The sequence below is a fragment of the Cavia porcellus genome, unplaced genomic scaffold, assembly GCF_034190915.1.
Source record: "Cavia porcellus strain 051 isolate PalLab524CR breed Dunkin Hartley unplaced genomic scaffold, mCavPor4.1 scaffold_2, whole genome shotgun sequence".
In the NCBI taxonomy this organism is placed as follows: Eukaryota; Metazoa; Chordata; class Mammalia; order Rodentia; family Caviidae; genus Cavia; species Cavia porcellus.
Window position 1 is genome coordinate 114,075,161 of NW_026947485.1, and position 15,756 is coordinate 114,090,916.

General features: G+C 33.8%; 1 protein-coding gene across 1 annotated transcript; it reads left to right on the forward strand.

Annotated features, from left to right (window-relative positions):
• The first annotated feature begins 8,553 nt into the window (after positions 1-8,553).
• Positions 8,554-9,474, forward strand: LOC134472804 (olfactory receptor 2AK2-like). Its single transcript, XM_063235133.1, has one exon. The coding sequence runs from the start codon at positions 8,554-8,556 to the stop codon at positions 9,472-9,474; it is 921 nt and encodes a 306-aa protein (XP_063091203.1).
• Positions 9,475-15,756: the final 6,282 nt, after the last annotated feature.

Sequence of the window (15,756 nt, forward strand, 5' to 3'; positions counted from 1 at the left end):
GCATATAGCTGTCTTCTTCCTGTGTTTATGGACGCTGTTGTACTTGTAATATTTCATTTTATTTTCTCCTGGTAGCCATTCTTTTTCTCTGCCCTAAAATGACTGATTATGATTATAACATCCACCATTTACCTGGTACTTATATTTGGTTAAGTGCTTGCATGGTGGATTAAGAATGCAGGAACTTGGTAGACAAAAGATGACCATAGTCTCATCCCAAGGCTATGATGGTAATCAGGGTCCTGGGGTGGATATTATGTTGTTAACTTCTGCATCATGCTCATTAGATAATGTTAGCTGAATTCATGAAAAATTAAACTTACAGTGTTGGGTTTGATTTATTTTCAGTTGACAATGCAACTTCACTGAACTTAAACTTGATCCAGAAATATACTTCAAATTGTTCTGGGTTTTAAGGAACAAGGGTGTCCTAAATTTCTAATGGAGGCTACATGATCATTAGTTTTGTGTTCCATTATCTATATCTTAACTTCTCTACTAAACTTTATCATGGGTAACAATATGATCTTCTAAGTTCATCTCATTTCAATGGATTTTTTTTTACAAAATCTAGAAATAGAGACCCAATACCCGCTGCCAGTCAGTCTTCCTGCTCAAACTTTGGTAGGTGCACTGCAGGAGTTCCCAGGGTAGAGGAAGATGGGCCCAGGGCAGGGTGCTGAGGGGACCTTGGACTACTGTGCTGACCATGTGGGTGGAAGGAATGGATCTATTAACAGAGCTTATTTCATATCATGCTCTGCCTCAATATTTGCCTGCTTATCTAAATAGATATATTTTTTGAGTCTATCATAGAAAAGATCACACATGAATGTGGATGGCTGTTTAAAGGATTTGGATCCTCATATGATGAGAGCAGAGAATGATGTTCATCATCTTTGAATTCATCTCTGTCTTATCAAAACCTCACAATAAATTTTCTCCAAGGCCACTGTTATGTGGGGAGACATTGTGAGGTGTTTGCACCTGTTATGCACTCACTTCTCAAGCTTCTCCTGCAGTATTATGTGCTGTTACCAGACACACGAGAGGCAAGAAAGGAAGACTCAGTAGAGAAAGACACTTTTTTTTTAACACTCTGAATTTCATTTTGGATTAAATGTATTCTTGTTTCAGCATGGCATTAGATTCTGATTTTTGATCCAACTTCTCAGTCTCTGTCTTTTGACTGGGGGGCTGAAACTCTTGAGTTTGAAGATTATTATGGAAAGGTATTGCTGTATTGCTAATGTGCTCCTGATTCCTATTTCTCAAATTCTGCTAATCTGCTCACTCTAACCTCATGCACTCATCCCATTAGACTTATAGCTCTGTTGGCATCAGTGTCTCTTACTAGTATGTCCTTCAGAAATTTCTGAAGTGTGGGTTTGCTGGGTATGACTTTCTTAAGATGCTCTTTGTTATGAGCAAGCATAACCTTTCCATCAAATTTGAAAGTGTTTTTCAGGGTATATTAGTCTAGGTTGGAAGGGGTTTTCTCCTAACACTTGAAGCTCTTCACTCCAAACACTGCTTGCCTTTAATTTTTGTTTTGTGATGTCACCTGAGATTCTAATAGTTTACCTTGTTGAGTGACTTGTTGCTTTGTTCTAACAGCTTTTAAAATTCAGTCCTTGGGTTAGACTGCTGGCATTTTTACTACAACATACTGTGTAATAGTTCTTTTCTATTTGTGCCTAATTGGGGTTTACATGCCTTCCTTCTCTGTTTTATGTATATGTACCAGGTGCTTGGTTAATGTCATAAGTGTATACTAATAATTAAGAAGAAAGAAACAACGAAAGCTTTTCTGCACTAGACAGAGTGGAGCACCCTAAACCCCTTCCCTGCCACCCACTTCACCACATTCTCTTGATAAATGGATAAACACACAGTACTGGTTTTATTTTCCAAGCAGTTGATCTGGGGGACACTATAATTTTTCCATATCACTCTTATATAAACTCGTGTGAAACACAATCAAAACCAGGTAAATACTGGTGAAATGAATTAGGTGTGAATTCAGGGGCTCACAGGAAGCTAAAGAAGCCTCATCTCCAGGACCCCTTCCAACCAAACTTGGTTTTCTTTTCTTTTCTTTTTAAATAAAGGAAGGCAGTTTATTTGAAGATAGGGAAGGAGGAAGAGAGAAATCAGACAGCTACTCTGGACAAATAGGGAAGAGTTTAAAAATCAATTGCCATTATTTTTTCTTAAGGGTAATATCCAGTGTACAGAATTGTCCATTCTCAGCTTTGTCCTTTGATGTCCTGTAAGTACCCTGGCTTGTTGTTTCCTTCATTCACAAACAATATTGTCTGAATTTTGTAGAATTCTTTCAGGCAGCACTGTTATGAAATCTTTTACACATATTGGGGAAATATTCCAAACTAAGAAATCCCATTACAATGTGAGTAGTGGAGATTAAACATATGCAGTTACTGAAGAAAAACCTAAATCCCAGTTCAGGCGGGCAGTGTAAGACTAAATCTGTGTCTCCTCAGTTCTAACTCACAGCTTCTCCCTGCCATTTTTTTTTTACTTTAAAGAGATTAAGACAAAACAGGACATAACAGAGCAGATCAGAACAGAACAATGTAAGCAAAACAGTATTTTACCAGAAGACAACCCATAATTAACAGTAACTACCACGATGTCTCTTTCTTTGAAATAGTTGAGCATAACTTCATATATAATAGTATCAAACATAACAAAATAGTATAAAAACAAAACAGTATAAAAACATTCAAGAGAATGAGAGTATTACAGGGTTTTCAGAACCAAATAACAGAAAACAAACCATGGCTACTATATTATCTCATTTTTCCGTAGGAAATTTGTTTATATTTTCACATGTAATATAACATGGGTATAATATGATAGAGCCAATGGAAACAGAAGAGCAGAGTAAGATGATATTATATAATAGCCAATATGATAGATGATATAATAGCCAATAGATGATATAATAGCCAATATCAGTATTGGCTATTATAATGACTTGTTTTCCTCAAATTAGCTGTTCATACCATCACAGATAATAAAATTTAAAAAACCAAGACAAATGACATTACAACTGTCATCCCTGCCATTTTTTTCACCCCTACACAAAAGGGTTGCTTTATCTCATCTCAAGGAATTATATAGGGACAAGTTAGGTAAAATCAACCCATTTAGTTTTCCTGGGTAAAGTAGACTTTGTTATCTACTTTAGAGTAAAAAGTCCTGGAAGCTGTGTTACCATCTATGTACTCTGTGAGCTGGGGCAGAATTCACTGTTAGTGGTTCCACCATTTTTATTGTCCTTGTGGACTTTCAGAGATTTGAGGGTCCCATTTCTACAAGCATGTCAATTTTTAAATGATAGTTTGCTTAAGAAAAATATTTTAATATGTAAAACAGACTGTCTTCTCGGTTAGTTAATTCCTTTTTTATATGTTATAGCACATATACTAAACTTGAACATCAGTTTTTAACTACATAGAATGTAATCTATATGCTGTTTAGAATGAATAATGGAGTAAAATATTGAAACAATATCGAAACAATATTGAAACAACAAAATTGAAGCAATAACAAACAGAAGTTATCAGGTAACATTTTCACGATTTCCATTTCAATGAATGCATTTTGAGCAGTAGAGTTGAATTCAATTATTTGTTCTTTAAAAAATGTTTTAGCACATACTCACAATCCATGATGTTATATTTTTTTTGCATTCACTTTCTTTTCTTTTGGGAGGCAGACATAAGATCTGATAAAACATTGTCCGCTTTGTGTGCTAAAGGGTTAATTGTGGGCCAGGACCAAGTTTCCCCAGAAGATGCTAAAGAGAAAGACTGTGAGGCTCCCTGCTCATAGGCAGCAAGTCCATGGAGGGGTTATTGAAAGTCTTCCACTGGCTGAGAAAAATGATCTTTTTAAATAATTCTGTTTCCCACTAAAGATTTTGTGACTGAAGTTTTATTGTATGAAAAAAATAGGTTTAAAAATCTCTAGTATAATAACTTTCTAAAATTTATTTCAAACTAGGTATTTTGGAACATTAAGATTTCTTTTTCAGAACTTGCATATTAAGTAGCTTGAGTTCTAATAAATATGTTATTCTACTTCATAGGTCTTTGATGTACACATAAAGCATATATATATATATATATATATATATATATATATATATAATTTCAAACATATACATCTCACCAAATAATATATACTTAATTAAAAGTTGCATGAAGAAGGGATTAGTGTGACTTTCTAATCAGTAGCTGCAAGTGTCATGGCAGGGAATCCATCTTACATCTTCTTTTAATATTCTATTTCTGCAGAAAAATCCTAGGATGACTTTAAAGGAAGAGGCTACACATGTCGCACTGACATTATTTTTAGATTAATTATTTCATAAACTGAAAGACAGACATGTCTATGTATCTAGAGGAAAATATATCCTTCTGGGACCCTGTCTCACCCTGCAGACTCAAAGCATGGATGGCTTCCTGGAGGCAAGAAGGCTCCCACCCTGCAGTCATCACAGAGCCACCAAGGAGCTGTTTTGTGATCTAAGTTTTGAGATCGTTTAACCAGTTTCTGCAGGTAATGTTGACAAGAGGAACAGAAACGATTTTATTCACACTGCTAAAGGTATGTGATTTAATTTAATACACATGTGGAAAGAATTGCATTTTTTACCTGCGGGCTCATGTTCTTTATTTTGGGTAAGGTCAGGGCTGGATAGGTTATTATTATTTATGCTATCTTAATTGATCCTTCACTTCTAATTCCCCACCTTTCTGTATTTATTATCTTCTTATCTTAGTTCACATCTTTGAATCATTCTATAAGGATATTTAATAATAATAAAATTGAAAATTCATGGAAACCATGGAGGTCAAACTTGCAGAGGATATTTGTGAGTGACGATGATATTACAACATACTCTGTTTCTATAAAAATAACCACAAGTCTCACTGCCTGTAATAGAGCTGCTTACCAAGAAGAGTGTGGCTGTCAGCTTGCAGCTGCAGTAATGGTAAACTCTTTCTCCAATTGCTTTGTGTATAGAATTTTTAACACTGCCTTTCCCTCGGCCACATATCTGAGATTGTTTTATAACTCATTTAAAATAGGTATTATTTTCCCTTCTTTGTAGTCTGAGCAATTACTTCGATGATAACAATATGTAATATATTAACCATGGTTAACCTTATATTATCTTGTTTTAAAATTTTGTATCATCTTTATTTTTTTTAATTAAAAAAAAAACTATTAATTTGCTAAACTCATAATGATGTTCTACAACATTACCTACCTGAATGGAACTAAATTGTTATCATTATATATTTTGGAATTGGAAATCTCAAGGTGATCAATGCAATGGTTAATATTATGCCATGCAACATGTCTTTCTCAGTACAGTAATTTGCATTGATTCCTGTGGCCCTCTTACTTAGAATGCCTTCGAAAGAAGAAAGGACTCTGGCAACTTGCTGAGGGGCTGAGGGAATCACTGGGGGTAAGGAGGTTCAGGAAGTATGTTAAGTGCTTCAGGACTCACCTTGGTACACCTCCCACAGTCATCAGGTGAAATAACCATATTTACAGTCCATTTTGTTTGATTCCACCTAAAGTTAAATTTTTAAAACTTATGAAGAAAGTTTTACATTGCTCAGACTTGCTGTGATCAGCAGGGGTTGTGATATGGAGTCACAGTTGGGAGAAATCCTGCTTATGTAGCTTGCTGTGCTCCTTCAAAAGACAGCACTTTTGCCCTTTTCACGGTCAGATGAAGAGAAGAGCAAACCCATCATCCTCAGCCTCACAGCATTGTAAAGTATGCTAAATACTTGCAGAAACATGTGGGAATGAATGGGACTAATACTTCTAATGATCAGTAATCCAAGGCCGAGGGAAAACACGCTCACTGTGAGTAACTGAGTGGTGCCCAGACCCTGCACACCCAGGGCTGACTCACAGGACATCAGAGCTCAGGCAGAATCAGGAAGCTCACAGAGTTACTGTGCCTTCCAGGGTGTTACTTGCCTGCCTGGGGAAAATAGTCCTAAGCCTTGCTCATTTCAGAAGGTGAGTAAAACCTTCAGTGTGCAAAGTAAGCCAGCAAGACCTGCAACCATGATGTGAGAAACACTAGTGTGTTTTCTTTTTGTTTTGTAAATATTTCCCAACCTACAACAGTTGACATTGACCTATGATTAAGTGGCATCATAACTGTTTATGTGTTATGTTTTGCAAATAAAATCCAGAAATATTTGCTTTTTAATATGCATCATTATCTACTCAGGTTTATCATCTCTACAAGCATTTTCTCCTTTCTAACCATGTGCTCATTTCAAATTGCTCTTTGAAACGATGTCACGTTTGATACTGCTGCAACTAAGCTGTATTTCATGTTTATGATTATTCTCTACAGAAATTGTTAACATAAAAAGTTCTGCCTAAAAGATAGCACAGTAATAAGAGCTTGTCATAAATAATGGGCAATTTTTAAAAAAAATTCTAACTTATTTTTTGAAGTATGTTACAGAATATTTGACTGTTTTTAACTTTAGGGTAGCAATAAGATTATTAAGTACTGATATAAGCTGAGATGAGTTACTAGCATATTATAAGCTTATTTTATTACATTTTCATTTTTCACATATTCACAACAATTTCTAGTTATTTACTGAAGTCTTTTTCTTATTTGAAAAGTCTTCGATTTTTTGTTTATTGAAGTATTTTTCTCATTTGGTGAAGAATTCATACTTAACATGTGAAATAATTTTTAAATTGCCCTTAGAATATCCTTTGCACTTTTATTAAAATTTACTTTTTTCAGAGTAGATTGTTTTGAAGAGTAAGTACTAATTTGAAGAAAAACTATCTTACAATGAAATGATTGTTGACTAAAAAAGATTTTGCAGGGATTTTTATCTATTTTAAAGCCTCTGATTGGTGATTAATAACATGTCTTAAATGTCAAGGAATATAGATCTTTATGTTTAATTTCACCCATTATTAATAAACAGTGACTTTTTTATCTTCATTTTTCTGCCTTGCCTAGATGTCTGCACATATTATTATTTATTTTATTCAATAAAATCTTACATTGGTGTTTCTTTTATGTTACTCTTTTAAAAAATGTTCACTCTACTTTTTAGGTCCATGTATTTTTTCTAAGGTTTTATTGAAATAGTTATATCATTGTAGGAAATACAACTTTGTAATTGATTGAAATTTAATGGATTGTTTTACTAAGAAGTAACATCTGCTATATAGAGACACAGTATATACACTATTGCATATATTTTTGAAATATGTAATTTTTATCATTTTTATAATATTAAATATTTCTTGTCATTGCATGTTTCTTCTTAGAAGTTGAAAATATTTTATTCTACTACATAGAAAAAAGTATGATTTCTACACAAAAAGATATATTCAATATTATGAATATTTTAAATAAGACACTCAGTTTTGAGATTTTGAAGGGTAACTGAGGTTTTCAGTCTAAATTAAACAAATTACCTTCTGAAATTTGGAAAATATCATTGTGCCTTTCAGCAGTTCAGGACCAGAAAATCCTGAGAGCATATAATATTGTTTCAAATCACTTCTTCATACATTTTAAAAATATAGTCCCTTAAATTATCAAGATATCATTGACTGGAAAAAGTTGTAGAAATCAAAATTTCTGTGAAAACTAACCATAAAAATTTTAGTTCTTATCTTGTAACTAATTTTTAAAACTAGACTATTTCTGTCAAAGAATAATAAATATCACTTTAAATTTGGTTGATCCACTTAAATATTTCCTTATTTTTATTAACACTTTTTTGGAAAATTTGTAAAGTTTCATCTATATTTACAAGAATAACTAGTTGGTACTAAATTCATAATGCATGATGGCTGTAACTTCCACATTAATATTAGTATGGAATTTTTCCTATATAAAATAAAAGTAGGTAAAATGTAAAATAAAATAATGAATCATTAAGATTATACTACATTTATCAACTCAGTGTTAACATCGGATTACTTTTATGATATAACTGAGTGGGAACAGTTTCATAATAAATGCACAAAATTGCAACCAACCATCTTAAAAACACATACTTTAGAGAATGTAATTTTTGCAAACAAGTCATCAAAATATTTTCAAAAACGATATTTACGATTATATATACACTTATCTGAAATTGGTGGGCTTCTTCATTTTGTCATTTGTAGTACATGAAGATTAAGAAGAAATGATTTGAAGGTTCCTAAGGCTTAAAAAATAAGAAGGAACAGCTAATTTTTCTATTTGACCTTTGCACAATCTATGCATCATGTGCATTATTACAGAGTATTAATACCTGCAACTATTATATGTTAATCACAAGTAAAAATAACTACATACGGTATTTAATCTATTACATAGGAGACATATATTCACCTAAGGTGATTTAAGTAATAATATTCATCCCATTTAATTACTGTCATTTTGCTGCAAAGGAGAATAAACATTAGTCCACGGAGTTTTCATATATTGTCTGCATTGATATTTCAATTTAAGGCATGAAAACTGGAAACCAAAGTTCTGGGACAAACTTTATGCTGGTTGGTCTTTTCCAATATGGCAGCATGAATGGTTTTCTCTTTGCTGCCATTGTCTTCCTCTTCTTGGTGGCTGTGTTGGGTAATATCACCCTGCTCCACCTCATCCGAGTGGACAGTAGGCTCCATATGCCCATGTACTTCCTACTCAGTCAGCTCTCCCTCATCGACATGATGTACATCTGCACCACTGTGCCCAAGATGGTATCAAACTTCCTGGCAAATACCAAGACCATCACATTCTTGGGCTGTGAGATTCAGACATTTATGTTCGTGAGCCTTGGTGGATGTGAAGCCATTCTCTTAGGCTTCATGTCCTATGATCGTTACGTAGCCATCTGCCATTCTTTGCACTATCCTGTTCTCATGAGCAAGAAGACCTGCTTCTCCCTGATCATGTGTACATGGTGCAGCAGTGCTGTCAACTCCTTAATACATACACTGTATGTCTTCCAGCTTCCTTTCTGTGGGTCTCGGCTCATTAACCACTTTTTCTGTGAAATTCCCTCTCTGCTGCCACTGGTATGTGAGGACACCTCCCATTATGAGGACACCATCCTGCTGAGTGGACTTATTATTCTGCTACTGCCCTTCCTGGCCATCTTAGCTTCCTATGCTCAAGTGCTCACTGTTGTGTTCCAGATGCGCTTAGGCACAGGACGGACCAAAGCCCTTTCCACGTGTTTCTCCCACCTGATTGTGGTGAGCCTCTTCTATGTGACCACTCTCTCCACCTATACTCGGCCACACTCCTTGCATGACCCTGCCCAGGACAAGATGGTGGCAGTTTTTTACAGCATTGTCACACCTCTTCTGAACCCATTCATCTACAGCCTAAGGAACAAGGAGGTCCTGGGGGCCCTGAGCAGACTCCTGGGATGATGAACCCTGATAGAGGAAACATGACTGCAGCAATTCTTTAGTGATTGAGGATTGGCATATGTAGTGAACTTGAAACACCCAGCTGAACTGAATCAGCTCGGTGCTAAGTGAGGAAGGCTTAACTGATGATTGTTACCAACAGCATAAAGCCGAACTGGAGAGGAAGATCCTTTGCTGTGGATTCTCCTGAAGAAGCTTGTCACACTGGCTTTCCTAATATGAACTTGGGTGTTTTAGAGGAATGAAGGTCCTTGCTGTCTCTGAGCATGGCAGAAGTTCCCATTGGGTGATAAATGGGAATAAATCAAATGGCAAATTTTCTGAACAAAAAAGGAAGAAAAGGATTTAAGAGTCCATCACAAGTTACAAAAGAAAACATATCTAAAGTAGACATCAGGCAAGGGGTTAATATCAGAATATATAAAGAACTCATTGAAAAAATATTTTAAAGCAGAATAAATATTTGAAGAAACATTTCTCAATAAAAGAGTTAATACTTTTTTGCATCTATGTAACTTTGTCATCTATAAATGGAAGATTAAAATTAGTCTACATTCATGAGCCTGTAGAAATTTTTATGCTAAGCAAAATGGAGGTCTCTGAACAATTTCTCTGTACAAATTACTTTGGGATATTGTTATCCATAACATGTGATTATTAGTTGATCTATATTATAAGTAGGATTTTATTTACCGATATCAAAATTACATGTTTCAGGTTTATATCTAAATTTTCACTGACAAAGTATTTGTATATCTGCATAGCATACAATGTAATATATATGTATAATGATCCAGCTGAAATAGAAAATTTATTAACAAAAATTTATCATTCTTGAAGTTTAAATATTCAAGATTCTTTCTTCTAGCTATTTTGAAAAAAATACATTACTGTATACTATAGTGATCCAGTACACATTAGGGGATCAAGGACAACACGTACCCTTTCCAACTCTGACTTCTTCCCATGGACAGGTGCTCAGCTGCTCACACACAAAATCCGACATGACTCCTGTGAGCATGGGGAATAATAATGTGGGTATAGAATATGATCCAACCATGTTGCCTACTTTATATGCATGCGATGGTTAAGTACTAGAATCATGTATTTCCATTCTGAGCTAGAGCTTTCTAATCTTCTAGATTTAAGTAAAACTTTTTCTGTTAACATGTCAGTAAACTGGGTCCTCACAATACCTTGCGTCAAACCAGAAAATAAGATGTTTTACTAGAGAAGGGAGAAAAAATGAGATACAGCCATTTATCTCATACACCTGGTCTCCTTATTCACTAAATAAGGTGAGTTTGTAAGTAAATCCATGAAGGAGGCATTACTGTCACTTTCTATGGATGATTAACCTGCGTCTCAAGGACTTCAAGAAACTCATCCTGAACCATGTGATTGGTAGGTTTCATGACTGGCAGAAAACATCTGAGCATGTTCATTTCAGAAGTATGTTTGGGGCAAAGTCTCTCTAAAAGTCTGCATCCGCTATGTAATCACTAGTGCCGTGGACATTTCGGTTACTGAATGCTTTTGTGATTATGAGGTACATAATTTCCTCTCATCTAAAAACCATGTAGGGTAAGCTTCACTTCTAATTAGTCAGGTCTGCACATAAGCAAAGCATTAGCCAAAAGCATCATTTTCTTCAGAGATAGAGTGTCTTGAGATTTGGAAATAATCTGTCTGAACCAATAAATGGAGGAATAATTTCATCATTAGTATTCTTCTAAATATGTCACTATTTGTATTACCAGAATCCGAAGCTGAGGACATTTTCATACCTTAGAAACGTGCTTTTAACTTAATACAAGCAACAGAAGCACTGGTGAGCTCTTCATAGTGGGCAAGGCCAGAGCTCTGGATCACAGGGTGCTTAGGGCACTGTGAGGTTGGCCTGGGCTGAGTTTCCATTGATAACTCACACCTAGGGATTGTTTGTGCTAAAGCTGTTGTTGTCTACTTTATTGCCATGATAAGGATTATCTTAATTAAAATATTTAACATCTAGAGAATAAAGTATTTGTCTTTCGCTTAATAACTTCACAACTATTCCTGTCTTCATTCTGCTGCACACATTTTATGATCTTTGTAAAACACAACATAATAATCTAAGATCTCTCTGGTTATTAGATAATATTCTATAATAGCAGCTTAATAGTTTCATAATTGATATTACACATTGTAAAGCAAATTGTAAAAACAACTTTTGTGTAAGTAGATTGTTTTCCCTTTTCTTGGGATTTATTTCACAGAATGAAATCCAAGACAGGTTACCTGTTCTAGTTTCGAAAACACCTATCTCTTTGTAAAACCCAAAATAATAATACTATTTTATTGTACTGGTTCAGAAAATAATGCATAATATAATGAAAGCATCAAGTTCAGATGAGTTCAGAAAGAGTAATTTTTCAATCCAATTTTAATTTCCACTGAAATAATTTTTCTGTGATGATTCTGTATAAACTTATCATTTTAAAATTATGAGAACAAGTTAGAGTTGATCATTTCCCCACTATGTTATAGAAAGGTGAATTTGATTTTATCATTTAAATTCTTTATGCACTCTCTCTATGCAACCATTATTTTTTGAGTAGATGGAAGCAGTAGTTTCTATTATTTATCAGGATGTTACTGAAAACAATAATTAAGCATTCCACATACAGTAGCATAAATTTATAGCAATTTGTTAATATGACCACTGTACTGTTTTATAATACTGTCTGGTGGACTAAATGTTGGATTCCTGGAACATCTTGCTTAAGGTTGTATTGCAATGAAAGAAATAGTAAGGAAACAAGTTCATGATTTTCTTTGACTAAATCAATATTCTTAAACCACTTTATGTAGTTTTAATATATCCATGAATTTTGTTTTGCAATAAGGACATTTTAGGTAGCAAAACAGCCAGGTATTGCAACTCTCCAGAATGCACACGATGAAGAGGGTGCTTTATTGCACTAGTTTATATTTTACATTTAATCCAGTACACAGGCCTCTGTGTGTCCTTTACTTTGTTTCATTCCATGTTTTATAAAAATTTCATCTAACTGACAATACTGCCATCCAACCAAATGAAACAAGCAGTCTAGAAGTGTGCCATGCTCCCGGGCTCCAGGTCATTGGGATGAACACTGTCAGCATGGTAGTTCCAACAACCAGGGAGACCTCGCAAGAGTAGAGGAGTCCTCTCAGGACCCTGGCTGCAGGTTCATGATGACTTCACCCCTTCATCTGCCAAAAACTTAATGTATGATTTTTTATTCTGTCTGAAATACAAATAAAAGCACAGTCTGCCTCACTCACTTGTTTATATTAGATAACAAGATAATAAATGTAGGTAATTATTGCTACAATTTTCATACATTTTACAATTTAGTTGCCAGCTCTATTGGAAATAGATATGGAATAATTTATGGTTTCAGTCATAGTATTTAGTGATCAAATTGAATAAAATCACATTGAGGACAGAACACAATTTTGGCCTGCAAGACGTTTTAACTTATTGTACTTCTGGGGTTTTTGCAGCTTTGCTAATTCTGGGAAATTCATCAAAGGAGGATGATGTGTACTCTAAGAAGATCCTGAAAAATTCTTTGTTACGTTGTCCTTTTGACTTAAAAATACAATATCATATCTTGTATTACTTTGAATTACAGGTTATTTTTCTCTCCAAAATACTTGTGTGTAAATTATTTATTCTGGGATAATTTAAACAATATTTGAGACAATAATTATAGCTAACCTTGACATTATTAGAATGTTTTATATATGGTAATAACCATAAAACAGCTGAATACTATTATAGTAGGTGCTCTTATTACATCATATCTGCACATAGTGAAGCAGATGCTTCTACTTATTTTAATTGCTTAATTTTATCCAACTATTTCTTGGAGGTACAGATTTTCAAGCACTAGAAACTAGCCCATAAATCCATCTTGTAGTAGTCAATTAAATAGAAAAATTTTACTGAGGTAATGAAGAAATGTAACATTTCTTTAATTTTTTTAGAATATGTATTACTCAGTACATGACTTATATTTCTAGATTTAAAATTTCCCACTGGTTAATGTGAAATATACAGGCTACACTGTGAGTATAAAATATAAAAAAGAGATGATCAGAACTTGCAGAAATGATGGGAGAAGCGGGGAAGAGGAGAAGTAAAAGGATTCAGATGCTATGTGTATGTGAATCTACTTCAAAAGATGAATATACTCATCGTTTATCACAAACATTGCTCAATAAAGACTTTACTAAGATGAGCCATGTACATAAAGAAAATCCCCACAATGTACATTATCATTAAATAGTGCAAACATGTACTAATAAGCAAAAAATATAGAAAAAATTTAAAAGAAGAAATAAAACAGTAATAAATGTTTAAGAAACAAATACTTTCTGACTGCCTTAGTATGTTTAAGGGGCATGAAAAACAATTCTTTTCACTTTTCTATAATTAGTAGACATAACTGCCTCATATATCACCAGACTGTTTCAAATGAAATAATTTAATCTCAAATTAACAGATGATGCCAGTGCAAAAATTATGTAATATATGTCTCCTAAAGGAAAATAAATAACTATTTACCAAAAAACACTATCCACAAATAACACATTATTAAAATATCTTAAATATTCAAAAATATATATTATATTTTATATACACACACACACACACTGCAGTGCTACAAAGTGGAATGCAACAGTTACTAAGGTAGTCATATACATACATATATATATATATATATATATATATATATATATATATATATAACACAGCATGTTATCTAACAATTTTAAATCACCAATAATTTTGTTAAACAGAAAATATATAAATGAAACAAACAATATTGTCTGTATACACTGATCATCTAATAGGCTAGTAGTCATTAAAGTTTAGGTGATGGGTTATAAATTTTGCTTTCAGTTAAAATCCTTAAAATGAGTTTACATAGACAGCCTATGATTGAAAGTCAAATGTAATTCTTTTAGGAATCTCTATTGCTTTTTTTCAATAATTTGAATTTGTAGAATATAAACCTCACACAGGTATATGAAGAAAGTCGCGTGTCCCTTTTCCTGCATCTGTCCTCATAGCTGTGTACAGGACAGATGTGCAAGTCAGCAGGAAGCTGCTCCTGGAATTAAATGAGACATGTTGCTAATAATTTTGCATTAAGTCTGTGTGAAGAAGTTGGTGTGGACAAAACTTACATATTATTTTTTGAATCCTATTTTAAGGATGTGTGATTATTATAAGCTTAAGAGTTGCAAATAAAAAAAAATTTGTATTCATTTAGGTTATATTGCTTTGTGAAATTATTAAGTTTTTGATCATAAGCATTTAAATTCATCATCACTTAAAATATCTACTGGATATATATTGTTACAAGGGAGCTGTACTGACCAAATCTCCATTTAGTTAAGAAAAGAAGACATGGTAATGGGAATTACACGCTAGTTGGTGTTATGTAGCAGTATCCAGGGAAAATAGATGCTAGTATAGACCATCAACTGCTTGTGTATGGAACAGAGAAATTAGGCCATCTTATTTTCCTTTGTGGAAAAGCATGGTTTAAATGGTAATTTGTGACAAGTAAACTCAGCTGCCCTCTTGACTGCTGTGAGCACAGCCTTAAGGGAGTACAGCACAATTCTGCATACGTCCAGGTTGGCTATAGAGGCCTGACTCTGAGGACTGTATCTGGGCCCCAGACCCATCATCTCTGTTGGAGTATCTTGGCCTCAATAATGGGAGAAAATTAGCTTCACCAATCTTCCATAGCATGATTGTCCAATTATGGTCCCAGTGGATCAAGGACTGAAACTTCTGAAAGTGGGAGCCAAATTAAGCATGTCCTTCTTTAAGTTCTGTATGACAGTCATTTTCACCAGCAACAAGGAAACTAGTACATCATGTATTTTGTTTTCTTTGCTTCAATTTTGAATTTTAATTCTCATGGTACTGAAAGATATTTTATGAGATTACCAGCAAGAAAACCAGTATGTAAGAAATTACCAGTATGTAAGAAAAATTCAAAAGCGATAATTGTGAGATACATTACATCAACACATACTAATATATATATATATATATATATATATATATATATATATATAATTCTGCTTCAGCAGAGAAAGAAACCAAAGTTAAATCATATTTTTAAGGCATGATTAACTGTTGCATACTGGCAGAGTATTCCAAAGTATTAGGTATATTATTTGAATTGGAGAAATAATTAAAAATATAGAACAGGACATGGAGACAACTTG